The sequence below is a fragment of the Neoarius graeffei genome, chromosome 12 (assembly GCF_027579695.1).
Source record: "Neoarius graeffei isolate fNeoGra1 chromosome 12, fNeoGra1.pri, whole genome shotgun sequence".
Taxonomy (NCBI): Eukaryota; Metazoa; Chordata; class Actinopteri; order Siluriformes; family Ariidae; genus Neoarius; species Neoarius graeffei.
Genome location: NC_083580.1, coordinates 2,210,648 through 2,233,705, shown reverse-complemented (window position 1 = coordinate 2,233,705; position 23,058 = coordinate 2,210,648). Strand labels below are relative to the sequence as shown.

At 42.1% G+C, this 23,058-nt stretch overlaps 2 protein-coding genes across 6 annotated transcripts in view; one reads left to right on the top strand and one right to left on the bottom strand.

The window, feature by feature from the left end:
• Nucleotides 1-18,548, top strand: part of nedd4l (NEDD4 like E3 ubiquitin protein ligase) — a 79,959-nt gene extending 61,411 nt beyond the window's left edge. For all 5 annotated transcript variants that reach the window (XM_060935335.1, XM_060935334.1, XM_060935333.1 and 2 more), the window contains 16 exons: nt 3,338-3,535; nt 5,509-5,586; nt 5,827-5,881; nt 8,855-8,913; nt 8,999-9,064; nt 9,180-9,409; nt 10,059-10,180; nt 10,401-10,471; nt 11,454-11,549; nt 12,063-12,136; nt 12,341-12,401; nt 12,829-12,888; nt 13,013-13,120; nt 13,842-13,938; nt 14,715-14,787; nt 16,866-18,548. In XM_060935335.1, coding sequence (XP_060791318.1) covers nt 3,338-3,535; nt 5,509-5,586; nt 5,827-5,881; nt 8,855-8,913; nt 8,999-9,064; nt 9,180-9,409; nt 10,059-10,180; nt 10,401-10,471; nt 11,454-11,549; nt 12,063-12,136; nt 12,341-12,401; nt 12,829-12,888; nt 13,013-13,120; nt 13,842-13,938; nt 14,715-14,787; nt 16,866-16,968 — 1,551 coding nt within the window. In that variant the 3' untranslated portion in view covers nt 16,969-18,548. The remainder of the gene's footprint in view (nt 1-3,337; nt 3,536-5,508; nt 5,587-5,826; nt 5,882-8,854; nt 8,914-8,998; nt 9,065-9,179; nt 9,410-10,058; nt 10,181-10,400; nt 10,472-11,453; nt 11,550-12,062; nt 12,137-12,340; nt 12,402-12,828; nt 12,889-13,012; nt 13,121-13,841; nt 13,939-14,714; nt 14,788-16,865) is intronic.
• Nucleotides 18,549-20,140: 1,592 nt separating this feature from the next.
• On the bottom strand, nt 20,141-22,782 carry LOC132895118 (protein NYNRIN-like). Its single transcript, XM_060935330.1, has 2 exons — nt 21,734-22,782; nt 20,141-20,290 (listed from the first exon to the last, which is right to left on the bottom strand). The coding sequence occupies exons 1-2, from the start codon at nt 22,689-22,691 to the stop codon at nt 20,202-20,204; spliced, it is 1,047 nt and encodes a 348-aa protein (XP_060791313.1). The 5' UTR covers nt 22,692-22,782; the 3' UTR covers nt 20,141-20,201.
• Nucleotides 22,783-23,058: the final 276 nt, after the last annotated feature.

Here is a 23,058-nt window from a genome sequence, read left to right as displayed (position 1 = left end):
GCTGCTTATTTGGTAGCCCAGCGTATAGCTAAGTGTAAGAAGGCTCATACCATAGCAGAAGAGCTGATCCTTCCATCTGCAGTGGATATGTGCGAGGTTATGATCGGAACAGAGGCAGCTAACAAATTGAAAACGGTACCACTCTCCAACGACACCGTAAGGCGAAGGATTGATGATCTCTCTGATGACATCTTGTCACAACTTCTAGGTAGACTTCGCTGCAGTGGTCAATATTCTATTCAGCTGGATGAGTCTACTGACATAGCTAGTGCAGCTCAGCTCATCGCTCTTGTCCGCTATCCATGGGGAGAAACAATTTTAGAGGACTTTTTGTTCTGCAAAGCGGTCCCAGGTAGGGCAACAGGAGAGGAGATATTCAGGCTCTTGGATGAATTTATTAATGAAGCTGGGCTGAGCTGGGGTAAATGTGTCGCCGTGTGCACAGATGGAGCGGCAGCGATGACTGGCCGAAAGAGTGGTGTTGTCGCTCGCATAAAGGCTGTCAACCCAAATGTCAAGTCTGTGCACTGTATGCTTCATCGGCAAGCGCTCGCCTCCAAAGCCATTGAACCTGACTTGCACTTGGTGCTGAATAAAGCTGTGGCTGCAGTTAATTTTGTTAAGTCAAGGGCACTGCAGACACGTTTGTTTGGGCAACTTTGTCGGGAGATGGACGCAGGCCACGACACACTGCTTTATCATTCCGAAGTGAGGTGGCTCTCTCGCGGAAAGGTACTTCAGCGGGTGTTTGAGTTACGCGCCGAAATGTCGGAGTTTATGCGAACGGAAAAGCCCGACATTGCAGAGTTTTTCTCTGATCCTGTGTACGTTGCTAAGTTGGCCTATCTGGTGGATGTTTTCAACGCCCTCAATAGCCTTAACCTCTCCATTCAAGGACGCTATGCCTCCATCCTTGAAGTAAGCGACAAACTCACCGCCTTCATGAGGAAAGCAGAGCTGTGGCAAAGACGGCTACAAGATGGAGTGACAGACATGTTCCCGCAGCTCACAGAATTTCTGCTCGCAAACAACCTGCCTGTGACTGTCATGAAAGAGGTAGCCACCTCTCACCTCACTGCTCTCAGCAAGCACTTCACCTCATATTTCTCAGATGTAAACACTGATGCCTGGGACTGGGTGCGAGATCCCTTTGCTCCAGCAGCTACATACAGCCTTACAGGAAAAGCAGAGGAGGAGTTGGTGGACTTATCTTGCGATCGGACATTGAAGGCCAGATTCCAGCAGGTGAGCCATGCAGAGTTTTGGCCCTCACTAGCATTTGAGTATCCTGAACTCACAGCACATGCTATGCAGATATTGCTCCCCTTTCCTACTACCTACTTATGCGAGTCATCTTTCTCTACTTTGACTGCAATGAAGACCAAGTACAGAGCTCGTCTCCATGTGGAGAGTGATCTTAGAGTCTGTCTATCATCCATCACACCAAGACTGGACAAACTGTGTAGTGAAAGACAGGCACACCCATCTCATTGATGATGATGATGATGATAATGATACTGTTGCATTCCCCCTGACCCCCACCCCCCACCCAAAACCACCAACAATATGGTTAATCAGATATTTTCATAGTATTAAAAAAGTTATCTACTGTTGTCAATCTCACTTGCTCACTCTCCAGCTGCCCCCACCCCCACCACTGAAAATGGTTAATCATAACATTTTTAGTTGTAATGCATGAAATATTTCGAGCAGTTTGATTCTCTTACTGCAGTTTGATGCCTGTTACTGCACCAGTGCTTTTTCATTGTTTTTTGATGGTTAGTATATTGCCATTCATTTTACACCATGAGATCAGTTACCTCTGAATGCATTGAGTGTTTTTTGTCAGTCTGTTATCTATTCTGATGAGTTCTAAAATGTAATCCCATCAATATGTCAATAATCAATACTAAACTAAAATGGAATTCTATTTGTTCCACGGTATATTGTTCCAACATATATATTTTATTTGCTAAATGCATTAAAATGACTATTTAAAACAATGTGGTAATAACTGTATGTAACAAGACAAATATTTATAAGCCTATATGGTTAAATTTGTGGTGCGATTATGAGGGGGTCCTTGGGAAAATTTCTGCTCCATTGGGGTCCCCGGCCCAAAAAAGTTTGAGAACCCCTGGACTAGACTGTTCTGGGGGGAAAAATACAGTTCTTATAATAAAAAAAAAGAGGTAAAGGTAGTGAAAAATAAATGAAATAACAGCCCTAATGCTTCTCAGATTCCACTCTTGTCATTCCAGTGACATTAGTGTGCTGAATTCAAATTGTGTTATCTTACTCTCGCGGTTTTTTGTTTTATCGATTGTGTTTGATGTACAACTCAAATGTAATCCTCAGCCGTCTCTGCTGTTTTCCTGACTCATCTGTTCCAAACCGTTTAAATAAATTCCCATCGATTTACTCTCTTTTTTGATGTTGTGGCAGATTTCTGTGCCTTTATCTGCCCGTCACACAGGCATGAACGATGAGGCTTGATGCGTCCATGTGAAAGATTTTTGATAAAAATAAATAAATCTGTTAATCCACCGAATTAATCGTTCTCAGTTTGATTTGATTCTTTTTTTGTAGGGTGCCGTTTTTTATTTAAAGTCACTTTATTTTACAAAATGAGGCTTGGTATGTTTTGCTTTCTCATAACCGAAATTCACAGACTGTAAAAGCTCGAGCTCTTTCATTTCTGCCCCTTGAAATAATTTCAATAATTCTTGGTCTTAAAGGTCATGACCTTGAATGTGATTATGAAATCGAGTGTGTGTCAGATGAAGTGATCTTTGCAGCTGTTGTACATATCAGGTTTGAGTCATCATGTGCGCACGTGTGTGTGTGTGTGTGTGTGCACTAGTCAGCATGTGTACGGTTCTCTCCTCTTCTCCTTGGCAGCAGGTCTTCACCGGCCGCTGTGTGAAACCTGTTCCTCGGCGTCAGTGCTGCTCAGCCATTTGCTGCAAGCAAGTGTGTGCCAGAACCAACATCTCGTTCTTCACAGAAACACAGAGCCACGATCTCTGTTTATTTCCTTCTTAATCCGTTTCTAAAATACTCACTTCACCTTCACATCACTCTCTCTCTCTCTCTCACTCACTCACTCACAGCAGCAGCGACGCAACAATAAAACGATCCAGAAGTTATTCATTTTTAATAAACAAGGGTTTGTGATTTACAGTAACAGGAGGTGGGGCAATGTGAAGTGGGCGGAGCATACATCCTGACCAAAGTTGTAGTCGAATAAAGTTTTGCAGTAAGAACCCTAACTTGACCTGTTGAACACGTGCGTGTTCGGGACACGTCCCTGATTATCTCTACTTCCTGTTTGCAGGGAGCCAACAACGTTCCACTTCCTCGGGTGGTGAAGGACACGCTGTCGAACCCGCAGTCGCCTCAGCCTTCGCCTTACAGTTCACCCAAGTCTCAGCACAAAGTCACTCAGAGCTTCCTGCCCCCGGGGTGGGAGATGAGGATCGCCCCTAACGGACGGCCGTTCTTCATCGATCACAACAGCAGGACGACCACATGGGTGAGATGTGTGTGTGTGTGTGTGTGTGTGTGTTTGTGTGTGTGTTTAAGCACATGCACATCAGCAACAGGCCACTTTTCATCTGTGATCGCTCTGTGCTCATGGTATGAAAGTTGGACCGTTATGTCCTCAGATATTGGCGCTCCATATAGAACAGTGTAACCATGGCAACAGCAACCACCCCCAACACTGGGGAATCTGTTCTTCCCCTGAAACAGTTAACGTCTCAAACTGTACAATCACACGTGCTTTGATGAACAGTATTTATCCTGCTCTTACAACTTTTTCAAACAGTGTTTACTTTTTTTTGCGTTCCAAATCAATCTTCAGAAACGTCCTCAACATCTCCAACTGTCCTGAATGAATAGCGTGATTTATTTATTTATTTAAAATCAAATCACACGGTGCTGGAAAAGTTCAAATTAAATTAGTATTCTTACACAAAGAAATAAAGGCCATAAACTTGTAATATATTTACAAACCTGGTGACATTTTGCATTTTAAGATCATCAGACAGCGGCGAGTTATCACTCGGAAAATTTAATGTTGACCATTGTGCTAATTTTTGAAAATCCAAAACAAATTAGAACTTGTGCACAAAATTCTTGTTTGTTTCTTCTTAAAGATGTGTATTGTAATCATTCTGTCACAGAAAAAGAGCAGTTCAGAGAAATCACTGAAATCCCAGTTTTACCATCACGTTCATGTCCATGATGAGTGTCTGCAAGTTTCTGACCTCAGCTGGATCTACTGAAATATTCTCTCGATGGTCACTGGATGTGAGCAAGCGCGCGCTCTGATTGGCTACTCTACTACTAGAATATCAGCTCATATACCGTGATTAGAGAAAAATAAAATGGCGGTGCGTGTTGCTGAACCAACCGAGGACGAAATAAAAACTCTACTCGAAAACCAAACCCCAAAAATACAAAAAAAAGCAACAAAATATGGAATGAAAGTATTTGATAGTAAGAATATATATATATTTTTTCAAGTATTATTATTATTATTATTATTATCACATTTTTCACAAATTGCTTGTCATTTCGCCGGTTTGTTTACATTCTAAGCGGAAATGATTCTGTCGGATGTTTTGTATAAAGTTTTTATTTATCGAATTTTCAAAAAATAAAAATGCTCTGTTTCTGAAAATCCAGTGAAAGTGGATAGAATAACAGTTATTCCACTCAATCTCGTCGTACATGGATTACAGCTATCAGCTCATGTACGACTCGATTTCGTGGAATAACTTAAATATTTTGGCCTGACACCATGGTGCTTTTTTTTTTTGGCTTAAAGAGAGAGGTGTGTGTGTGTGTGTGTGTGTGTTTACCATATTACACACACGGCCATTGCTGTGTTTCTTTCATTACAGTGTGATGTTCAGTGAGGACACTGTTCCCACGCTGACCAGCCAGAAACACACACACACACAGCACACACACTGATCAAATAAACACCAAAACATTGGTTAAACTCACACCCAGGAAATATCAGCACCGTGAACACCAACATAACCCACTTCATAAAACTGTCGTTTGTTGATGACTGAATTAAAACCAGATCAAATGTGTGTTATTTCCTCCTGCTGATGTTTGGTGTGTGTTCATACTGATCTGCCGCATCACTGTTTGTTTTGAAGTGTGTGTGCGCGCGTGCAGTTAGGACACTGATGATGTAAGACATTATGGTATCGCTCACATTCTTGCTGGTTATTCTGCAGATGGAGGAGCCTTTCACCACACACACACACACACACGAGGCATATTGGTTGAAAACAGTGTCAGTGCGCCACCTGCTGTGTGTTTGCTTCATTTTGTGCCGAGTACCAAACAGACACACACACACAAGCACTCCTCTGTTCAGGGGAGAAGCAGTGCATTATGGGAAGCGAAAGTGAATAGTCTCTTCTGTTTAATGAGTGTAAAGGAGCGTAAAAGGACTGACTGAGCTAATCTGTCTCTCTCTCTCAGGAGGATCCCCGTTTGAAGTACCCCGTTCACATGAGAGCAAAAGGAGCGCTGGACCCCGGCGACCTCGGCCCACTTCCAGTGAGATTGAAAATATAGCCCATGAACTACATTACCCACAATGCTCTACTGCTTACTCAGAGCTTTAACCTTCCCTAAATCATTTATTCCTCTCCTTCTTTTTTTTCTGTTTGTCTGCCTGAAGAAAGAAACAAAAGAATGATGTAATACCAAGAGTCCTTTTGTACATAAATGTTTGTTTGTTTGTGTATGCTCACTGATTACCCCCCCCCCCCTCCCCCGCTGTCTGTCTCTCTGCAGCCGGGATGGGAGGAGCGAGTCCATGCAGATGGCAGAACATTCTACATCGACCACAGTAAGTTCACTGTTTCCCTCACACTGAGACAGGAATCACTTGTGAAACATTTAATATAAAATTATTCATTCTAATCACAGGTATAAAACTGTGTGTGTGTGTGTGTGTTGGTGCACGCTGTTAGAGGGAAATAATCAGATTATTTTAGAAAGAACAGCAGATGGTGCTTTTTATCCATTTGTAGTTACATTAATTTTTTTTTCCTTTTTTGTGAAGTAAGTCCATTCCTGTTCTCAGCTATAAACTTTTCTCTCTCTTAAAGCTGCAGTAAGTAACCTGTATAAAGACGACATTTTGTCTTATTTGTTAAAACGGTCACTGTGTCCTGACCGTAGTACACAAGACAGATCATCTGTGAAAAGATCAGACTCCTCTGGCTCCACCTAATGCTCCTTAAGCTGTTTGCAAGAGTCCACCACGCCTGAATCAGAACAACCAATCAGAGCCAGGAGGAGTGTCTTCTGATGGAGTGTCAAAACACCCCCCACCCCCACCCCGTGTATGCTCTTGCTCACAAACACCTGAAAGGATTCTGAATAGAGATCTTGCATGTGACGTCACAGCCGATCCAGATTGTAACGGATGCCATCTTGTCGGTCAAACGCCATATTTCCGCCTTCTACTTCTGTTTCTACTTCTACCTTTTCTTCTGGAAAACCCTACTATAGACAATTCTACTACAATGGCTGCGGCTACAAGCTCTCCCTACCTGTGCACGTTTTTTATGTTTTTTGTGTGTATTTTTGCGTGTTGTTCAGCTGTTCAATATCCACTACAACCGTATGGACTTACTGGACATTGGTTTCCAGCAGAAAATGACGGTTTGTAGCGATTTCCATCGCATGCACAACATTCCGGACGAGATAGCGAGACCAGCGGGGTCTCCGTGGATTGTTATCGGGTCTGGCAGGCGAAGGAGGCGGCGTCGGGAGCGGAAGCAAAAGCGAGGCTGCAGGCAGAGCCGGCCTGTTGATTAAGCTCAGAAAACAGCCACTCAAACCTCCACTGCCAAGCCTCTATCTCTCCAACGCCAGATCCATGGTAAACAAGACGGACGATTTGGAATTACAGCTGGAATTACCTTATTCTATTCTATAATCGGCTGGTCAGTGCTATACTAGATACTACTGATATATCTAGTATCAGTACTTGTAATACTTAAGTGACTTACCCGTCCAATGAGGATTGTTATTTTCTTGTTTACAAGATGGCACATCTGAGGGCGGCTGACAAACCCTGAATTTCTGTAAAGATAACTGTCCAGAGATTTATAAGCACGCAGTGCTTCACCACTGAACAGCGAGGGAAAGTTAATGAGGTAATTATACACGTCTGGGTATTCCACGTCTGGCAGTTCAATATCCACTGACACGGTCGTGAAAACTACGTCCGGTAATCGATAAGGGTCACTAATCTGTAGGTCGTTTATTTTAGACATGTATCTAGTTATCTGTTCATTAGAAAAATGAGCCGTGTAGTCCATCGGTTGAAATTTATCCATTTTGTACACGAGTGCAGCAGTATTCAGCTGTGTTTTTTACCAACAAGATGGCGGCTGTGTACTTTCCGGTCACGTGACTGCAAGATCTCTATACAGCGGAGTTCACCACAGTTCTGTTTGATGGGTCGTTTCCCCTGGACGTTTTACTCATCCCAATTTTCCAGCCAAGTCCTCTCTCTCTCTCTCTCTCTCTCTCTCTCTCTCTCTTCCATCCTACTGACTTCAGCTTCACAGTTAATGACAAAATAACACATCTTGCTGTTGTCTGAGAGAAAGAAAACACTTTAGGATGGAAAATGATCATCTTCAGGGTGGTAACAGTGACTCCATCACACCACCTCACTATTGATTAGTTTCCCTGGAACAGCACCACACACAGGGTTTTATTCCTCACTCACCACAAAATAAAGTCAGTGGAGTCCAAAAGGCTGCAAATGTTAAACAAGTGAAGAATCTGAACCTCGACACTTTAACGTCAGCCGCGTGTGTAACGCAACGCAACACGTCCGAATTAATTCCTTTGTAGAATCACATTTTTAACATCACAAATTTTTGTTCATTGGCGGAAATATTTCGTTTATATTGGGTTTATTGTTATTTAGTCATTTCATTTTAGGAAAAAATGGCAAAAGGTTTTTTTTTTTCTTTTTGTCTTCATTTTTGACAATTACATTAACAATGTACCACACACACACACACACACACACACACACACTCTCTCTCTCAGGTGTGGGAATGCCTCTCAATGCTCTGCACCTGCAGCTCATCCTCACTCTCATCAGTGTGTTATCTGATCCCTCAGGTCACATTACACCCGTTTGTTCCACAACACACACACACACACACACACACACACACCCTACCTGTTGGAATTAACGGCTCCATCATTAAGACCTGTTATTATTTCCTCGGATATAAACATGGAGATCAAACATATACTCTGGTGTTTATTATTATTTAATTATAAAGATCGCCTCAGTGATGTGTGAATCAGAAAATAATGGCACCCCTCGTACAGTATCGCGGCACTTTTTTTTTTTTTTTTTAATTTCCTATTTCCATGAAGACAAAAACAGTCTGTACATTCAGTCCTACTTTTCCTCCACACCTTTCCCCCGGTTAAGTCCCAAATAGTGTTTCTATAGTGCACTAAATAGGGTGCGTAATGCTCTAATGCTATCCCTTTGTTCTTAAAGAGGTTCTTTGGGTATTTAAGTATCCTTAGCTTCTATAGAAGGGTTCTCATATGGAAACTTCAGTGTGAATTTAACACATCAGTCATCGTCATAGTGATCTCTGGTGGCACACGTTGCATTTTGGGGTGTGTGTGTGTGTGTGTGAGATAAACGTTCTGTGACTCGATATTAGTGTTGCCCTTAAGTACTGTTACATCCTGCTGCTCCAAAAAAACGCTGCAGCCTGTGGTACTTTAAACATTTATTTTAAAGGGTGTGCCTTTGTTTTTCTCTCAGACACGAAGAACACACAGTGGGAAGACCCTCGACTACAGAGTCCCGCTATCACAGGACCGGTCAGTCAGTCTCTCTCTCTCTCTCTCTCTCTCTATCTCTCTCTCTCTCGTTCACTGAGTGTGTGTGTGTTTGTCTCCTCCTCAGGCCGTGCCATATTCACGAGAGTTCAAACAGAAGTATGATTACTTCAGGAAGAAGTTAAAGAAGCCAGTAAGATGCAAATTCTCATATTATATTAGTAAAATATTTCTTTCTAAATTTTTACATGTTTGAATCTTTAATTAGATGTTTATTCAAAGAACGTGTATGTGGTCTCTCCCCCCAGGCGGACATTCCTAACCGTTTTGAGATGAAGCTGCACAGAGGCAGTATCTTTGAGGAGTCCTACAGGCGGATCATGTCTCTGAAGAGGCCGGACGTTCTGAAGTCCCGCCTCTGGATTGAGTTCGAGTCGGAGAAAGGGCTCGACTACGGGGGCGTGGCCAGGGAGTGGTTCTTCCTAATCTCTAAGGAGATGTTCAACCCTTATTATGGGCTGTTTGAGTACTCAGCCACGTGAGTGTCAAAGCCATTCATTCATTCGTCTCGTGCTATTTTCACTCCTTCAGCAGCTGAAGAACATTTCAGTCTCCTCTGCACTATATTTATACACGTGTGTGAAATTTCATCAATTAGTCGTGGGAGGAATAAAACAGGAAGGAAGGAATAATCAGCAATAACACATTATAATCAGAGACACTGATTATGTATAGCAAATAAAATGAGCTGCCTATTAACATTAATCATAAAAATCATACGTGTGTGTGTGTAATATGGCTACAATTTGAGTTGCAGTGAAAATGTTGATCACCTCACACCCTCTCTCTCTCTCAGTTGACGGCACTTGTGGGGTGAAAATGAACAGTGCTGTTCCACTGTGGGCGGAGCTAATTTCAGGACTAGAAAAATAGATCTTAACGCATAGGCCTGACATGAAACAGCTAGCAAGATCCAGTGCATAGAAATATTTTGCAGTGATTTTTTTTAAAGAGTTTCTAAGGAACCCTTAAAGGACACTGCTGCATTACTGTTTAAGAGATGTGAAATACTCAGTGGTAAATTTTGCAGGTTGCTGCTTTCAAGTGTGGGTTTTTGGCTTTTTTGTTTTGTTTTTTTGCGACTGTGACCTGTTTAACCATGTTGTGTTTGTGTTGTGACTCTACAGAGATAACTACACACTCCAGATAAATCCAAACTCAGGGCTGTGTAACGAGGATCATCTCTCGTACTTCAAGTTCATTGGGCGAGTAGCGGGCATGGCGGTGTATCACGGCAAGCTGCTGGATGGTACGTTAGCAATTTGAGATGGTTCTAACTTTATTAATAAACAATCCCATTAGAGCTAATGTCCGACTCGACCTGATTGTTGGGTCGAGTCTTTCTTTTCCTTCTTTCTTTTCTTTTAAAAGAAATATGTGAATCAGAGAATAATTAAAATTAAGTTTTATTTAACCTGTCCTCAGGTTCTGGAACTCTAATTTCACTCTTCGTGTATTTCGTCTTGCAGGCTTCTTCATCCGACCTTTTTATAAGATGATGCTGGGAAAACCCATCACGCTGAACGACATGGAGTCAGTGGTACGTTCCTCAACCGTTTTTGTTCTTTAAAGGTTTAATAGTAACTTTTATATCTCTAACTATTATAAATAACCTGAAAAATAACTGACATGATTAAAAATAAATGATTAAAGCCATGGCTTTAGGAGGAGTGTACTATGTGACTGGAAAACTGTTCAGAACACTGGTGTGTGTTTTTTTTTTTTGCCTGGGTGTCCTGTCAGTCATTTTATAGACACTCCCTAGTGCCTCTTAACTCCACCCACACCTCCGTGTAAAATCACCAAGCGCCCAGCACAGCCAGATAATTCTCCTGTGAGGGGAAAAAATCGACACACAGAAAAAGTAAAACTGGAATAAATATTGGCCATGCTTTTCCAAGATAGAGCATCATATAAACACCTAATCTTGCAAATACTGCAAATTTTCAGCTCTTCTGATATAACATGTACACAAGGCTATTCACACAAGCGTGATGCTAATATTCCACAATAAGCAGAATAATTATTTTTCACTGCAAAGATTTTTCACATACTAGTGTTTTTATTCTCTGTGACACCAAAAGAAATTGTTCAATAAAAAAAAATCAGTGAAACTCTAAAATTAATAAAGATCTAAAATGTTAGTCTGCCCTCAGATCTAAAATTACTAACACAAGTTAAAACATATTTACTAGATATATTTGAAACTCTAGAAATGTGTAGAATCTACAAGCCCAGTAGAAGTGGAAAGAAGGATGGAAGGAGAAAAAGAAGGAAAATGGAGGGAGGGAGAAAAGGAAGGAGGGAGAGGATGACGGAAGGTTTTCTCAGGTTCATGCAACTGTCCTGCAGTTTTATAAAAAAAATTGTTTGTTAAACCTTTTATAAAAATTAAAAACAGGGCAGGGGGCCAAGAGTTTTGCACAGTACTGTATGTGATGAAATCAAAGCAGATTTTGTTCCTGGCTGTTAGTGTTTATTATCGTGTGTGTGTGTGTGTGTGTGTGTGTGTGTGTGTGTAGGACAGTGAATACTATAACTCACTGAAGTGGATTTTGGAGAACGACCCGACAGAGCTCGACCTGCGCTTCTGTATCGATGAGGACAACTTCGGCCAGGTACCAAACATTCACCTCCTCTGGGGTTTTTTTTTTTTAAATATCGTTTCTTTCACTTTAAACCCCGTGTTTTGTTTTGTTTTTTCCCCGATGAACATCCGACACCAGGTGTGCTTGTACCTCACCATTGTGGTACACAACACTCGTACCCTTCGCTCTGTAATCCCACTGTCACGGGGAGAAACAGAAAGCACAGAAGCGTTCAGAAATCCATGTTATATCGACACCCAGAATTTGCATATTAGTACCTGATTGGCTGTTGTATTTGATGACACAGTAACACTTGACTGTCGTGTGTAAAATTTGATAGAAGAACAAACTCTGGTGAGATTTAAAGATTCTGGATCTTCTGTTCTGTTTCCCTAAAAAGACGTAACCTTAGAAACACGGACGTTTATGAAGTTTACTGTGACTAAGTATGTTGTATGAAGACGCTGAAATAAAAAAAAAATCATGAGAACTATAAACATGGTCAGACAGATTTGATTTGATGTGATTTGATTTTCCCCCCAGACATACCAAGTGGACCTGAAGCCGAGCGGTTCTGATATGGTCGTCACCAATGACAACAAGAAGGAGTACATTGAGTAAGTCGTGTCCAATCACAGAACCCATTATAAAGTTCTCATTTGTGCACAAAGAACAAAAACATGTCTGAGGCTTAAATCTAACAACTTTCTCATGTATAAAGTTACTCACACGTGTATGTGTGTGTGTTCTGCACTTATAGATAATCTTCTATAAACATAAACCTCTCCTTCCCCCCCCCCCCCCCCCCCCCCCCCTCTCAGTTTGGTGATACAGTGGCGGTTTGTGAACAGGGTGCAGAAACAGATGAATGCCTTTATGGAGGTAATGAACATCGCTGCTCTCTGCACCACCAAATCTCACCACCAGGTGTCAGTGTGTGTGTTTAATGATCCTGCCCCTGTGCTCTATTTCGGTTTCGAACCCACCCTCGTCCGCTTTCCCTCGCAGTGTAGCAGTCTGAAAGAAAGGGTGAAAAAGAAATAAGAGAAAGAAATCAATGAAAAGAAATAAAAATAAAAGCAAATGAAAAGATTTTTTAATGAGGACAGAAAGAAGAAAAATATCCACAGAAAGGTAAAGAGAAAAGAAAATATGTAATAGTGGAAATAAAGCAAGGATGAAATAAAGAAGAATGGCAAGGAAAGACTCGCACGGAGAGAAAGAAAACAAAAGGAAAGGAAAATGTACGAGTGCACAGGGGAAGGAGCGCCAACTCTGAGCTGCTGCTGATTTTTTTTTTATCTCGCAGGGATTCACAGAACTGATTCTCATCGACTTAATTAAGATCTTTGATGAAAACGAGTTGGAGGTAATGAGATGCGCTCTCTCTCTCTCTCTCTCTCTCTCTCTCTCTCTCTCACTCACACACACACACACACACACACACACACGTGTCTGTGTGTAATGTATTAACGGTGTTGTGTGTTGTGTAGTTGCTGATGTGTGGTCTGGGTGATGTGGACGTTAACGACTGGAGACAACACACTGTATATAAAAACGGCTACTGTCCAAATCACCCCGTCATCCAGTGGTTCTGGAAGGTAGGTGTGTGTGTGTGTGAGTGAGAGATGATCAAAGTCCTTTTGATGTGATGTTCACATATGTTTGCTCTGATGAAAGAACCACATCAGAACCTCCTTATCAGTGTACACACACACACACACACGCACACACACACTAAACATAACTAGGTGTCCACTCTCCAGCTACCGTTATCTCATTAGCTAAAATAAATGCACTGCTGATAATGAAACCCGTTCCACAAGCGAGGGTCAATCAGCCATCCTTCACTAGCTTTCCACCAAATTAGCATTTGATTTGATTGACTCTCTCACAGTCTCATGTCCTGTCTCTTTGTCCTGATTGGCTGTCAGTCACCGTGTACTAAATCTGTGGTTGTTTATTATGAAGTGTTTTTTTTATTCTCTCTCTCTCTCTTTTGACTCAATAATCATGTTTTATCAACAAAAACATGTCATGAGCTACTCACTGTACAAATGTCTCAACAAAATGTCATGAGCTACTCACTGTAGTTTTAAATATTAGTTTTTTGTTGTGTGTGTGTGTGTGTGTTTGTTTTTTTTCCTAAGAATAAAACCGGTTTAGTGATCAGATTATTACTAAGCTTTTTTTTTTTTTATTACTTATTTACTTATCAATTTCTCCAGTTTAAATAAGCAAGCATAAATGGCCACATGCATGTTTATATACTTGTGTAAATAGTGTGTGTGTGTGTGTGTGTGTGTGTGTGTGTGTGTGTAGGCTGTGTTGTTGATGGATGCTGAAAAGAGGATTCGGCTCCTGCAGTTTGTCACAGGAACCTCCCGAGTTCCTATGAACGGCTTCGCCGAGCTCTATGGTAAACAAACACACACACACACACACACACACACACACACACACACACACACACACACACACACACCATACACTGCTGTGTTTCAAATACAGAATTATTTGCCAGTTAAAAGATGTAGAAAGCCAGAAACCCTGTACGTCATTATTTCTTGTATTAAAATGAAAGATTATTTACATTTTAAGTACAAAAATATAAATATATAATTATAAAATGCAAAGGTTTGTGATTTCAGTCTCACACACTATTTGGTCAAAGAAAAGAAAAAAAAATTAAAACGCGGAGTTAGAAATAATTTTTGTTCTTTGGGCTCCTGGACCTTCTTGGACTGTACCACCTGTGTAGGATTTGGGGGGTGACAGGGAGATAAATATAATGTTCTGTCAAACTCTACTGCAGTGGCGTGGGATCCTCACGGTTCACACGAGGCACCTTCAGATATCTTCAATTCCTTAAGATCTGACACATCAAAACTCTGTGCACTGTGTTCTAATCACATTCACCCCGTTCCACTAATGGTACAGTCCAAAACCCCAGATAACCTCAGATCAAACACTGAGAAATGGGACGATGGGGGACAAATATTTACTTAACAATATCTATCTGTATTTTGCCTGAAGTGAAGGGGAAAAGGGCAAAATGAAGAAAAATTTTAAATTTGATTTAATTTAGACATTTAAAAAATCCAATTTAACATGGCAAGTAAAATATTAGAGTTAATATCCATGCTGTATATGTGTGGTTTATGGTGTGTGTGTGTGCGTGTGTGTGTGTTACAGGTTCAAACGGGCCACAGTTGTTTACCATCGAGCAGTGGGGGACTCCAGAAAAACTCCCCCGCGCGCACACATGGTATGGTCCACTTTCCCTGATAACATATAGGCTGGAATTTACCATGACTCTGTTACCACAGGGGGGTTTCACTGCATTTTGCTAGGTGTTTGATAAATTCTCTCATTTAGGATTAAAACAGGTAAATGGTGTCCAGTACAACACACACACTGTCATGGTTCGTGTACGGTGTGTGTTCATTCATTTTTCATCTCAACATAAAAATGGGAAAATGTATACCATGATGCAAGATTTCTGAGAGTAGACCATTTTCTACTTTCATAAAAGATGTAATGGAAAAAATGGGATCAGGATTTACACAAAATTTAAAATATTCTTAAACGAAACGTTTAGCTCTAGTCACCTTCACACACTCGCTGCTGTGAAAAAGAGCATGGGTGTGTGTTAGCAGTGCATCAGGCGCTAACGCTAATCTGGAGTCTCTCCTGCTTGCGATGAGCTATAGAGGAACCTGTAGGTGTAATCATGGGTCGGTCAGTGGATCGAAAATCGAGGGAAAGCAAGCAAAAGGAAATACTAGAGGTTTTTTGTAATATTTAAACATATTCCTAATATTTTAAAGCCAAAAAAACATGTTTTGAACACTTCGTTTGCATTTATTTTATACTGATGTGTAAAAGTCCTCGGCACAAGCAAAAAAAAAAAAGTGGCTTCAAAAGTAATGAAGTAAAACTTTCCTACATGAATAATGTACTGAAAGAGCAGGAGACACTGTTAAACCAAAGTCAGTATTTTGTGCAACAATGCTGCCTTTTTTTTTTTTTTTTTTAATCCATAGTTTAAGGTACACTGTGCCATTTCTTAAGGAGTTTTGCTTGCAGTCAGGATTATTGGAGAATCTGTCACAGTTCTTCTGGAAACTCGGACCGTCACACTCGTTCCTGTTTTTGCAGCGAAACCCAGCAACCTTCATGATGATGTGCTCAGTTTCTGAATGTGATGCTTCCTTTAGTGATATTAATTTTTTTGTAAGATTTAAAAGTAATTTATGGAAGTATTTAAATGTTTTTGTACTGACTCAGTAATGTAGAGGTTATAAAATCAACTTCAGTAACAGACTTTGCATACAGAACTGTGTATATAAATTAATAAATATATAAAATTAAAGCTAGACGGCCTTTCGATTTCATAAAATCGGTGAAATTTAGTTCCGTCTGAAATGTGGTGATTGTGATATCTGTTTATTTCTGTAATAGCTCACAAAATATCAGGCCATTCTGTGGCTGGGAAGTTATTTAATTTGAGGGGATTAAAGCAAATAATGTGCATGAAATCGCTCGCTTGGCGCAGTCAAGCAGACAGAGGAAGTCCGTGTGCGCATGCGCAGGTTTACCTTCTTCTTCTTCTTTTGGGTTTTACAGCAGCTGGCATCCACAGTGTTGCATTACTGCCATCTACAGGTTTCCCTTTGAGCGTGCACTGACAGTTCCATCATTCTGTCGCTAAACGAACAGCTGATCACACCGAGGTGCTCGCTGAGCGCCAATATTTATTAGTTTGGTCCTGCGTTTCCTTTCCTTCGTATATAACATAACGTCTTTTCTTCTCGCTTTCTTTCCGTTACTGTAGTCGCTCTTTCACGTTTCATTCGCACACTCACGTCCTCCATTTTTCTCTCCTGTTTCAAATTTGTATCCCACAATGCCTTGCGTGAACGGGGAAAGCCCACCACGTGATGCATGACGTAGTATCTTGAATTGGGTCATGGTGAAGCAGGAAAAAATAGTGGAGAATTTAGAGCCACGTGGCTGTAAACTCATTAATTGTTCTTTTAGGGGGGAAAAAAATAAAATAAAATTGGAAGTCTGTGATTCAAATTCAGTATCTTTCAGTCACTAAATAAAAATAATTAGGTGTCGGGGAAAATTCTTTTTATGACCTACACTTGAAAAATCTGAAAGGCAGTCTACCTTTGAATATATTCCATATTAAAAATGAAAAATGAACGCAGAGTACACAGACGTCTTTACGTGAAACACGGTGCTGTTTTTGCTCCATAAATATTAATCAAATGCAACAGTGAGTAGTGATTCTCATAGCATTTTATTTATTTAATAAATATTGTATCTTGTGTGCAGTTTTAACCGTTTGGATCTGCCAGCGTACGAGTCATTCGAAGATCTGAGGGAGAAGCTGCTGATGGCTGTGGAGAACGCACAGGGCTTCGAGGGAGTCGACTAGACACCACACACACACACACACACACACACACACAGAGTCAAATCTGAGTCCTGGATCGTTTTATCAGGTGTGTGTGGAGTGTGAACACAAAACTGAACTGAGACTTTATGCTACACTACAGCACAGTCCTTTAAAACACACTCGCGCGCACGCTCTCTCTCTCACACACACACACACACACACACACACACACACACACACACACTCTCTCTCACACACACACTCACACACTCTCTCTTTTCTTCCACACTTATTCACAAAGGATTATGGGTAGTGAAGGTGCAGTAATTGTTAAACCCATATCAGGTCTTATAAACACCAGATTACCTTAGAAAACGAAGAGCGATGAAGAGCCACTCTTCCTCCTCCTCTTCCTCCTCACACCTTCTTCACTCTTCTCTTCTTCTTCCACAATGGGGATTTTTTTAAAAATCTTTTCTCTTTTTTTCCAAAACACAGAAGGAACAGTAATCATCCTTTTTAGATTTTTATCAGTTATTATCCGGATGATCTCATCACGTTGGCGTTTGTATCAATAATGTACGTGGTTTACAATTTTAGGTCGGAAATAAAATGCAAATAAGGAAATAAACGAATCCTGCATGGCGAGCCGGCCGGGCTGTACCGGAGTGTTTTAGTGCTGAGAAAACTGGCATGAACATGCGTGTCTGTCATGTTCTGGATATGATTACGTAGTAATTAACGCTGTTCTCCTGCTCCTCTGGAACTCCTGGGGGGGAAAAAACCAGACGCCGTGGAAACGACGCCTTTCTTCACAAGTGTATTATTAATATGAATATTATTACAATTATTCTGATATTTGTACATTTTTTTTGATGATTGAGGAAGATTAAAAACAAACCAATGTTTAACTGAGTCACTGTATGTATTAAAGCTTCTGTAAGTATTAACAGCATGAATGAAGAAGATGTGAACGTTCTGACTGCTGCAGATTTTTAGTCCTTAAACTTCTTTCTTTCTTTCTTTCTTTCTTTTGGTCACGTTTCTTTTTATTTCTTCCCCCCTTTATTATTTATGTCCATTCTAACATCACTAACAGTTGTAAGGGCACTTTATTGGTCACTCACAAGCCTCGTGGGTCGACAGTTTTTTTCTCTTTTATTAATATTAACTTGAATGTGACTTTGCTATAATATCTATATGATATCTTTTCTGTTTCGGGCACTCGAACGACATGGTGCAATACTCTCGTCTGCTTTCTGTCTGACGCTCACTCCGGCCTTGCAACACCTGATCCGGGGTCAGTTTCACCCCTCGGAGTCATGATGACACAGATCAGGACTGTAAATAGATTCGGTGTGGTTCTGAATCATTTTCGCTTCTGAATCACTTTCTTTGAATCAGATTCTCTGAATCACTATCTGAGCCTTATATTTCTCTTTTGGTTTCTGTGCTTTCTCTCTCTTTCCTGCTGCTCGTGGTGTGATCTTCTCTGGTGTTATTGTTATCTTTCTTTTCTCTCTTCCACTCTTTTGTAGAGTCTGTTGTTTTTGTATTGATGGGGAATGTTCACCCTTGCGATTCGTATAACTTGGTTCAAATTAAACTGAGGAATGAAACACTTGGGTTCCTGTCTGGGTTTTTTTTTTCTTCCTCAGATTGACTGTATAACGTACGCGTCCACTTTGCAGGTGAATCATTACTGGGTGTAGTTAATCTCTGTTCAGTGTGTTGCTAAGTTAGTTCCTGTTCACACTTGCTTTATAGAAGCTATAAACAGTCGTTACTGAGAAACCACAAAGAAGCGTAAACTCCTCTGTCGGAAAAGTTAGTTACGGTTTTACCTGGGGCTGTTACAAAGTGCTGACACTGGAGACTCCTTCCAGAAATGTTGCAGAAATATAAACATTTCTTTCACATAAAACATCACCACAGTAAATCCAGTACATGCTATTGATTTGTGTGTGTGAATTTCTCGCTCATTTAGCAGAAATAAGTTTGGTGTAATTCCTTTTCAGTAATCAGAAACTTGGGATACAGTAAACACTTCATCAAATGTCTGGGAGAGCTTGCTTTTTTCTTTACGTTTTTTATTATTTTACTAGTAATGTTTGATTTCCGTGTTTTAAACAGCAGGTCAGAGGGAAGACGGTGCGGTGTGTAATAAAAAGTAGCCCAACCTTCAGCCAGAGAAAAGAGGAGGAGTCTGTCCTGATTTTCAGTGAACTGGATCTTAGATTAAATATTATAGCTGTGTTATTTTTGTAAATAATTTGCAGTTGGTTGGAAGTTTTTAATAATGTGTATATAATTTAAAAAAATCCTACCATTGAGCTCTTTTTAAAAAATAAACTTTTATTTTTCTGAATTATTTTCCAGGACTGAATCTAACACAGCATGCATTTAACCATTAATCTCAACTCGAGTAACATCACATTTGTTTTGCTGCATTTTTGCTATTTAATGAGTAACGGTTGAGGCTTTAAGCATAGAATTTCCAAACAAAATAAAACAATGTGGTTGAATTGCGTCCGTGCAAATCACATGAAGGACATTCTAATAATTTTGTCATATTTTAAAATGTACTGTGTTAGAACCTGCGTCTGTCCTAGTTCAGATGCGTCGACATAAGAGCGCTCTGGAGCAGGGTTAAAACAAACCACACGAGTTAAATCAATCTGGTTTATTCAAGCACTGCTCAGTGATACACAGAAAGAGCAGGGTTTATATACATCAGAAGCTTGCGTGACAAGATAAGTAAGGGGCTCGGGGGCACAAGGTGAAACTCGCCAGATAAGGAGTCGTTTTTGTTATACATGAAAGAGCAGACCATACACCCCCTAGAACAGGAGGAACCAGGAATGTGGTTTCAGCGAAACTAGAAGGTACAGAGAAAATAAAAGAGTATGTTCTCGCGATTATGCACGTTTACCAGGGTGTGAAAGGGTCATAAAGCTCAGGACAGCTATGCACGAGAACACACACAATCTTACAATCCCCTCTTTTATACTTTGTTTACAGAGTATAACTACAGTTTAGACTCTAACGTATTGACAGACATAACATGATTGATTAGTATGTTGTTTAGCAGTCCAATTGGCAAATCGCCAAAAAACGTTGTCCTCGTGGCTGGCTTGAGCGGGATTCCCTGCTCCAAGCACCAAGACCAGTATCAGGAGAAAAGTCATACTGGTCACTGACTTTTGTTCTTTCTGTGTCCACAGGATGTAGATAGTTGAAGGTAGCCCAGGCTCACGTGTCTTCCAGATTCCTCAGTTCAGAAGTCTGCGGGACGCACCGACCATCCCCTCTTTGTAGATCAGCCGAAACCGGATCACTCCGGATGCTGGAAAGGGGATCCCTGAAAAGGCCGTCAGCTATTGTCACAGCAACTTTCTGAAACACAAAAACCTGTTAAGCATCAACAATATAGATTTCTATTACATTGGAGCCTTCTTTATTCGACTGGCATGAATCCAATGTGGAAAAAGGTCAGTTAGTACAGCCGTTCGAGTTACAGCGAGCACATCCGTGGGTTCACTGTAGGGTGGTTCCTCTAGAGGAGTGCCTAATTTAGCGAATTTCTTTACCAACACTTTATCCCCTACCTCAAAGGGGTGAGTGGGTGCCTCAGGAATGGGAGGCTTTTTGGAATTTAGTCTCGTCCAGTACTCATCCAACACCCGCATGAGACCCACGGCGTACTCACTGAGATGTACATCAAGATCACTCGTTCCTATAGCCTGCATACCTCTGCGCCAGGGTGTAGGAAAAGGCCGGCCCATCACGAGCTCATACGGAGACAGGTTGTCGAGGGCCACTTGAGCGGTCATTCGCATGTCAGCGAGAACTAAAGGCAAAACTTGTACCCAATTTTTAGTACCAGCTTCTTGCATGGCTTTACGCAGCTTACCCTTGATTGTTCTGTTTGCGCGCTCCACAATGCCGGAGGACTGCGGATGGTACGGGATGTGGAAACGCCAATGGATCTTTAAGTCTTTACACAGTTCTTGTGTCACCTTAGAGGTGAACGGCGTACCTTTGTCAGAGTCTATCCCTACCGGGAGACCATAACGCGGAATGATTTCTTGCGTCAATTTGTTTACCGCCGTGCGAGCGTCTTCTTTCCCGCAAGGGAAAGCCTCCACCCATCGTGAAAATTTGTCGACCATGACCAAGAGATACTTAAAGGGGCCCTGTTTTGGCATGTGAGTAAAGTCAATCTGCCATTCCTGGAACGGCGTGTCAGGTATGGGAAGGTGCTGATGTACCGCGCCTGGTTTAGATGGATTATTCTGGGCGCACGTTAAACATCTGTCTAGAATGTGATGTACATCGGTGTGTATTTTGTCGATGCAAAATATTTTGGATAAATCCTCCACTACCCCCCTTCGTCCGCGGTGAGTGGGACCATGAAACTCGCGGACGAGAAATGGAGTGCAATGTCTAGGCAAACAAAGGCGGCCCTGAGCATCGATCCGAACGCCGTCAGACGGCTGCGCGCCGCATGAGTCCCAGAAATGGTTGTCTGAGGCCGAAGCGGAGGCCTGGAGGGAGATCAAGTCAATGTCCGGAAGAACGGCACTAATCATACGGCTGGATGAGACCAGGGAGAGAGTAAGCGAAGGCGGAAAAACACCGGAGGCAGCCGCGGCTTTGGCAATGCGATCGGCGAGAGAGTTTCCCCTGATCTCAAAAGAGTCCCCAATACAATGAGCACGAGTCTTAACAATGGCTAAAGAGCGCGGGAGAAGACACGCTGTAATAAGATCAGTAACAAGCGAAGAATGAGAAATGGGCTTACCGTCTGCAGTGGTGAACCCACGCGAAGCCCAAATCCGACCAAAGTCATGAGCAACGCCGAAAGCATAGCGTGAATCAGTGTAGATAGTGACGTCTGTGTCCTGAGCAATAACACATGCACGGGTTAGAGCGTATAGTTCGGCAGCCTGAGCCGAGGAGAAAGGAAGAGAAAAAGCTTCAACAGTTTCATCAGGAAGGCGGCACACAGAATAACCACACACGAAAACGCCGTCAGAGGGGCGTGAGCACGAGCCGTCCACAAACAGCGAATCACCTGAAAGTAAGGGGGTGGAACGTAAGTCGGGGCGGATACTTGTCTCAAAAAGAATGTCAGAAATGCAGTCGTGTGTTTCAGAAGAAAGAAAATCATCCTGTGAATTGAGGAGGCGCTGAAGAGCGTGTGCGAGAGAATCAAAGGAGGAGGAGGGCTTAACAGTAAGGTTTTCGGTGGCCAAAAGAATAGACTCATATCCAGAGCGACGCTGAGCGGATAAATGCTGGGTACTGAGGTTCTTTAAAACGTGCACTACATCATGTGAGGTGTGGAGAACGAGCGGGTGAGACAAAACCAGCCGTTCAGCGTCCGTGACCATGACAGCACATGCAGCCACCGCCCTGAGGCAAGCAGGGAGACCCTGTGCCACAGAATCAAGAGTTTTAGAGAGGAACGCACAAGGCCGCATACCCCCCCCGTGCTCCTGCGCCAAAACCCCAGACGCAGTTCCCTGCTGGTTGCACACATATAAATGAAACGGCAAACGGTAATTCGGAAGTCCGAGAGCAGGGGCCGAGCATAAAGCCTGTTTCAAGGCCCTGAAGGCCGTCAGCATCTCATCAGACCACACCAAGGGCTGAGTCAAAGGGTCCGAGTGCAGAATTGCAGAGCGCAGACACTTGTCATAGGTGGAACAGTCAGGAATCCACTGGCGGCAGTAATTGATAAGTCCCAGGAAAGCCATGAGGGCGTGTTTTGTGGCGGGCACCTGAGTGTCTAGGATGACCTGCACACGCTCGGGGCTGAGCCTGCGGGAGCCCTGGGAGAGATCGTGACCCAGGTATCGGACAGTGGGGAGGCAGAACTGAAGCTTAGTTCGTGAGACCTTGAAGCCTTCTTGCGCCAGAAGGGAGAGGAGAGCGAGTGTGGCTGTAGCGCAAATGTCCTTATCCTCCGCCGTTACCAGAAGATCATCCGCATACTGGAGCACGGAGGAGCCCGAGGGGAGGCACAAACCGGCCAAGGCGTCCCTCACTACGGCTGTAAAAACCGCGGGGGAATCGACATATCCTTGGGGTAACCTGGTCCATGTGTACTGCTTTCCCCTGTGC

Bases quoted from the DNA above. Each gene is read 5' to 3' on its own strand.
- LOC132895118 (XM_060935330.1), bottom strand. From the start codon at position 22,691: ATGGCTTTCCTGGGACTTATCAATTACTGCCGCCAGTGGATTCCTGAC. The intron at 20,291-21,733 runs GTAAGCCCATTT...CGGCCTTTTCAG, and splicing joins TGGGTTCACCACTGCAGACG to GGATCCCCTTTCCAGCATCC.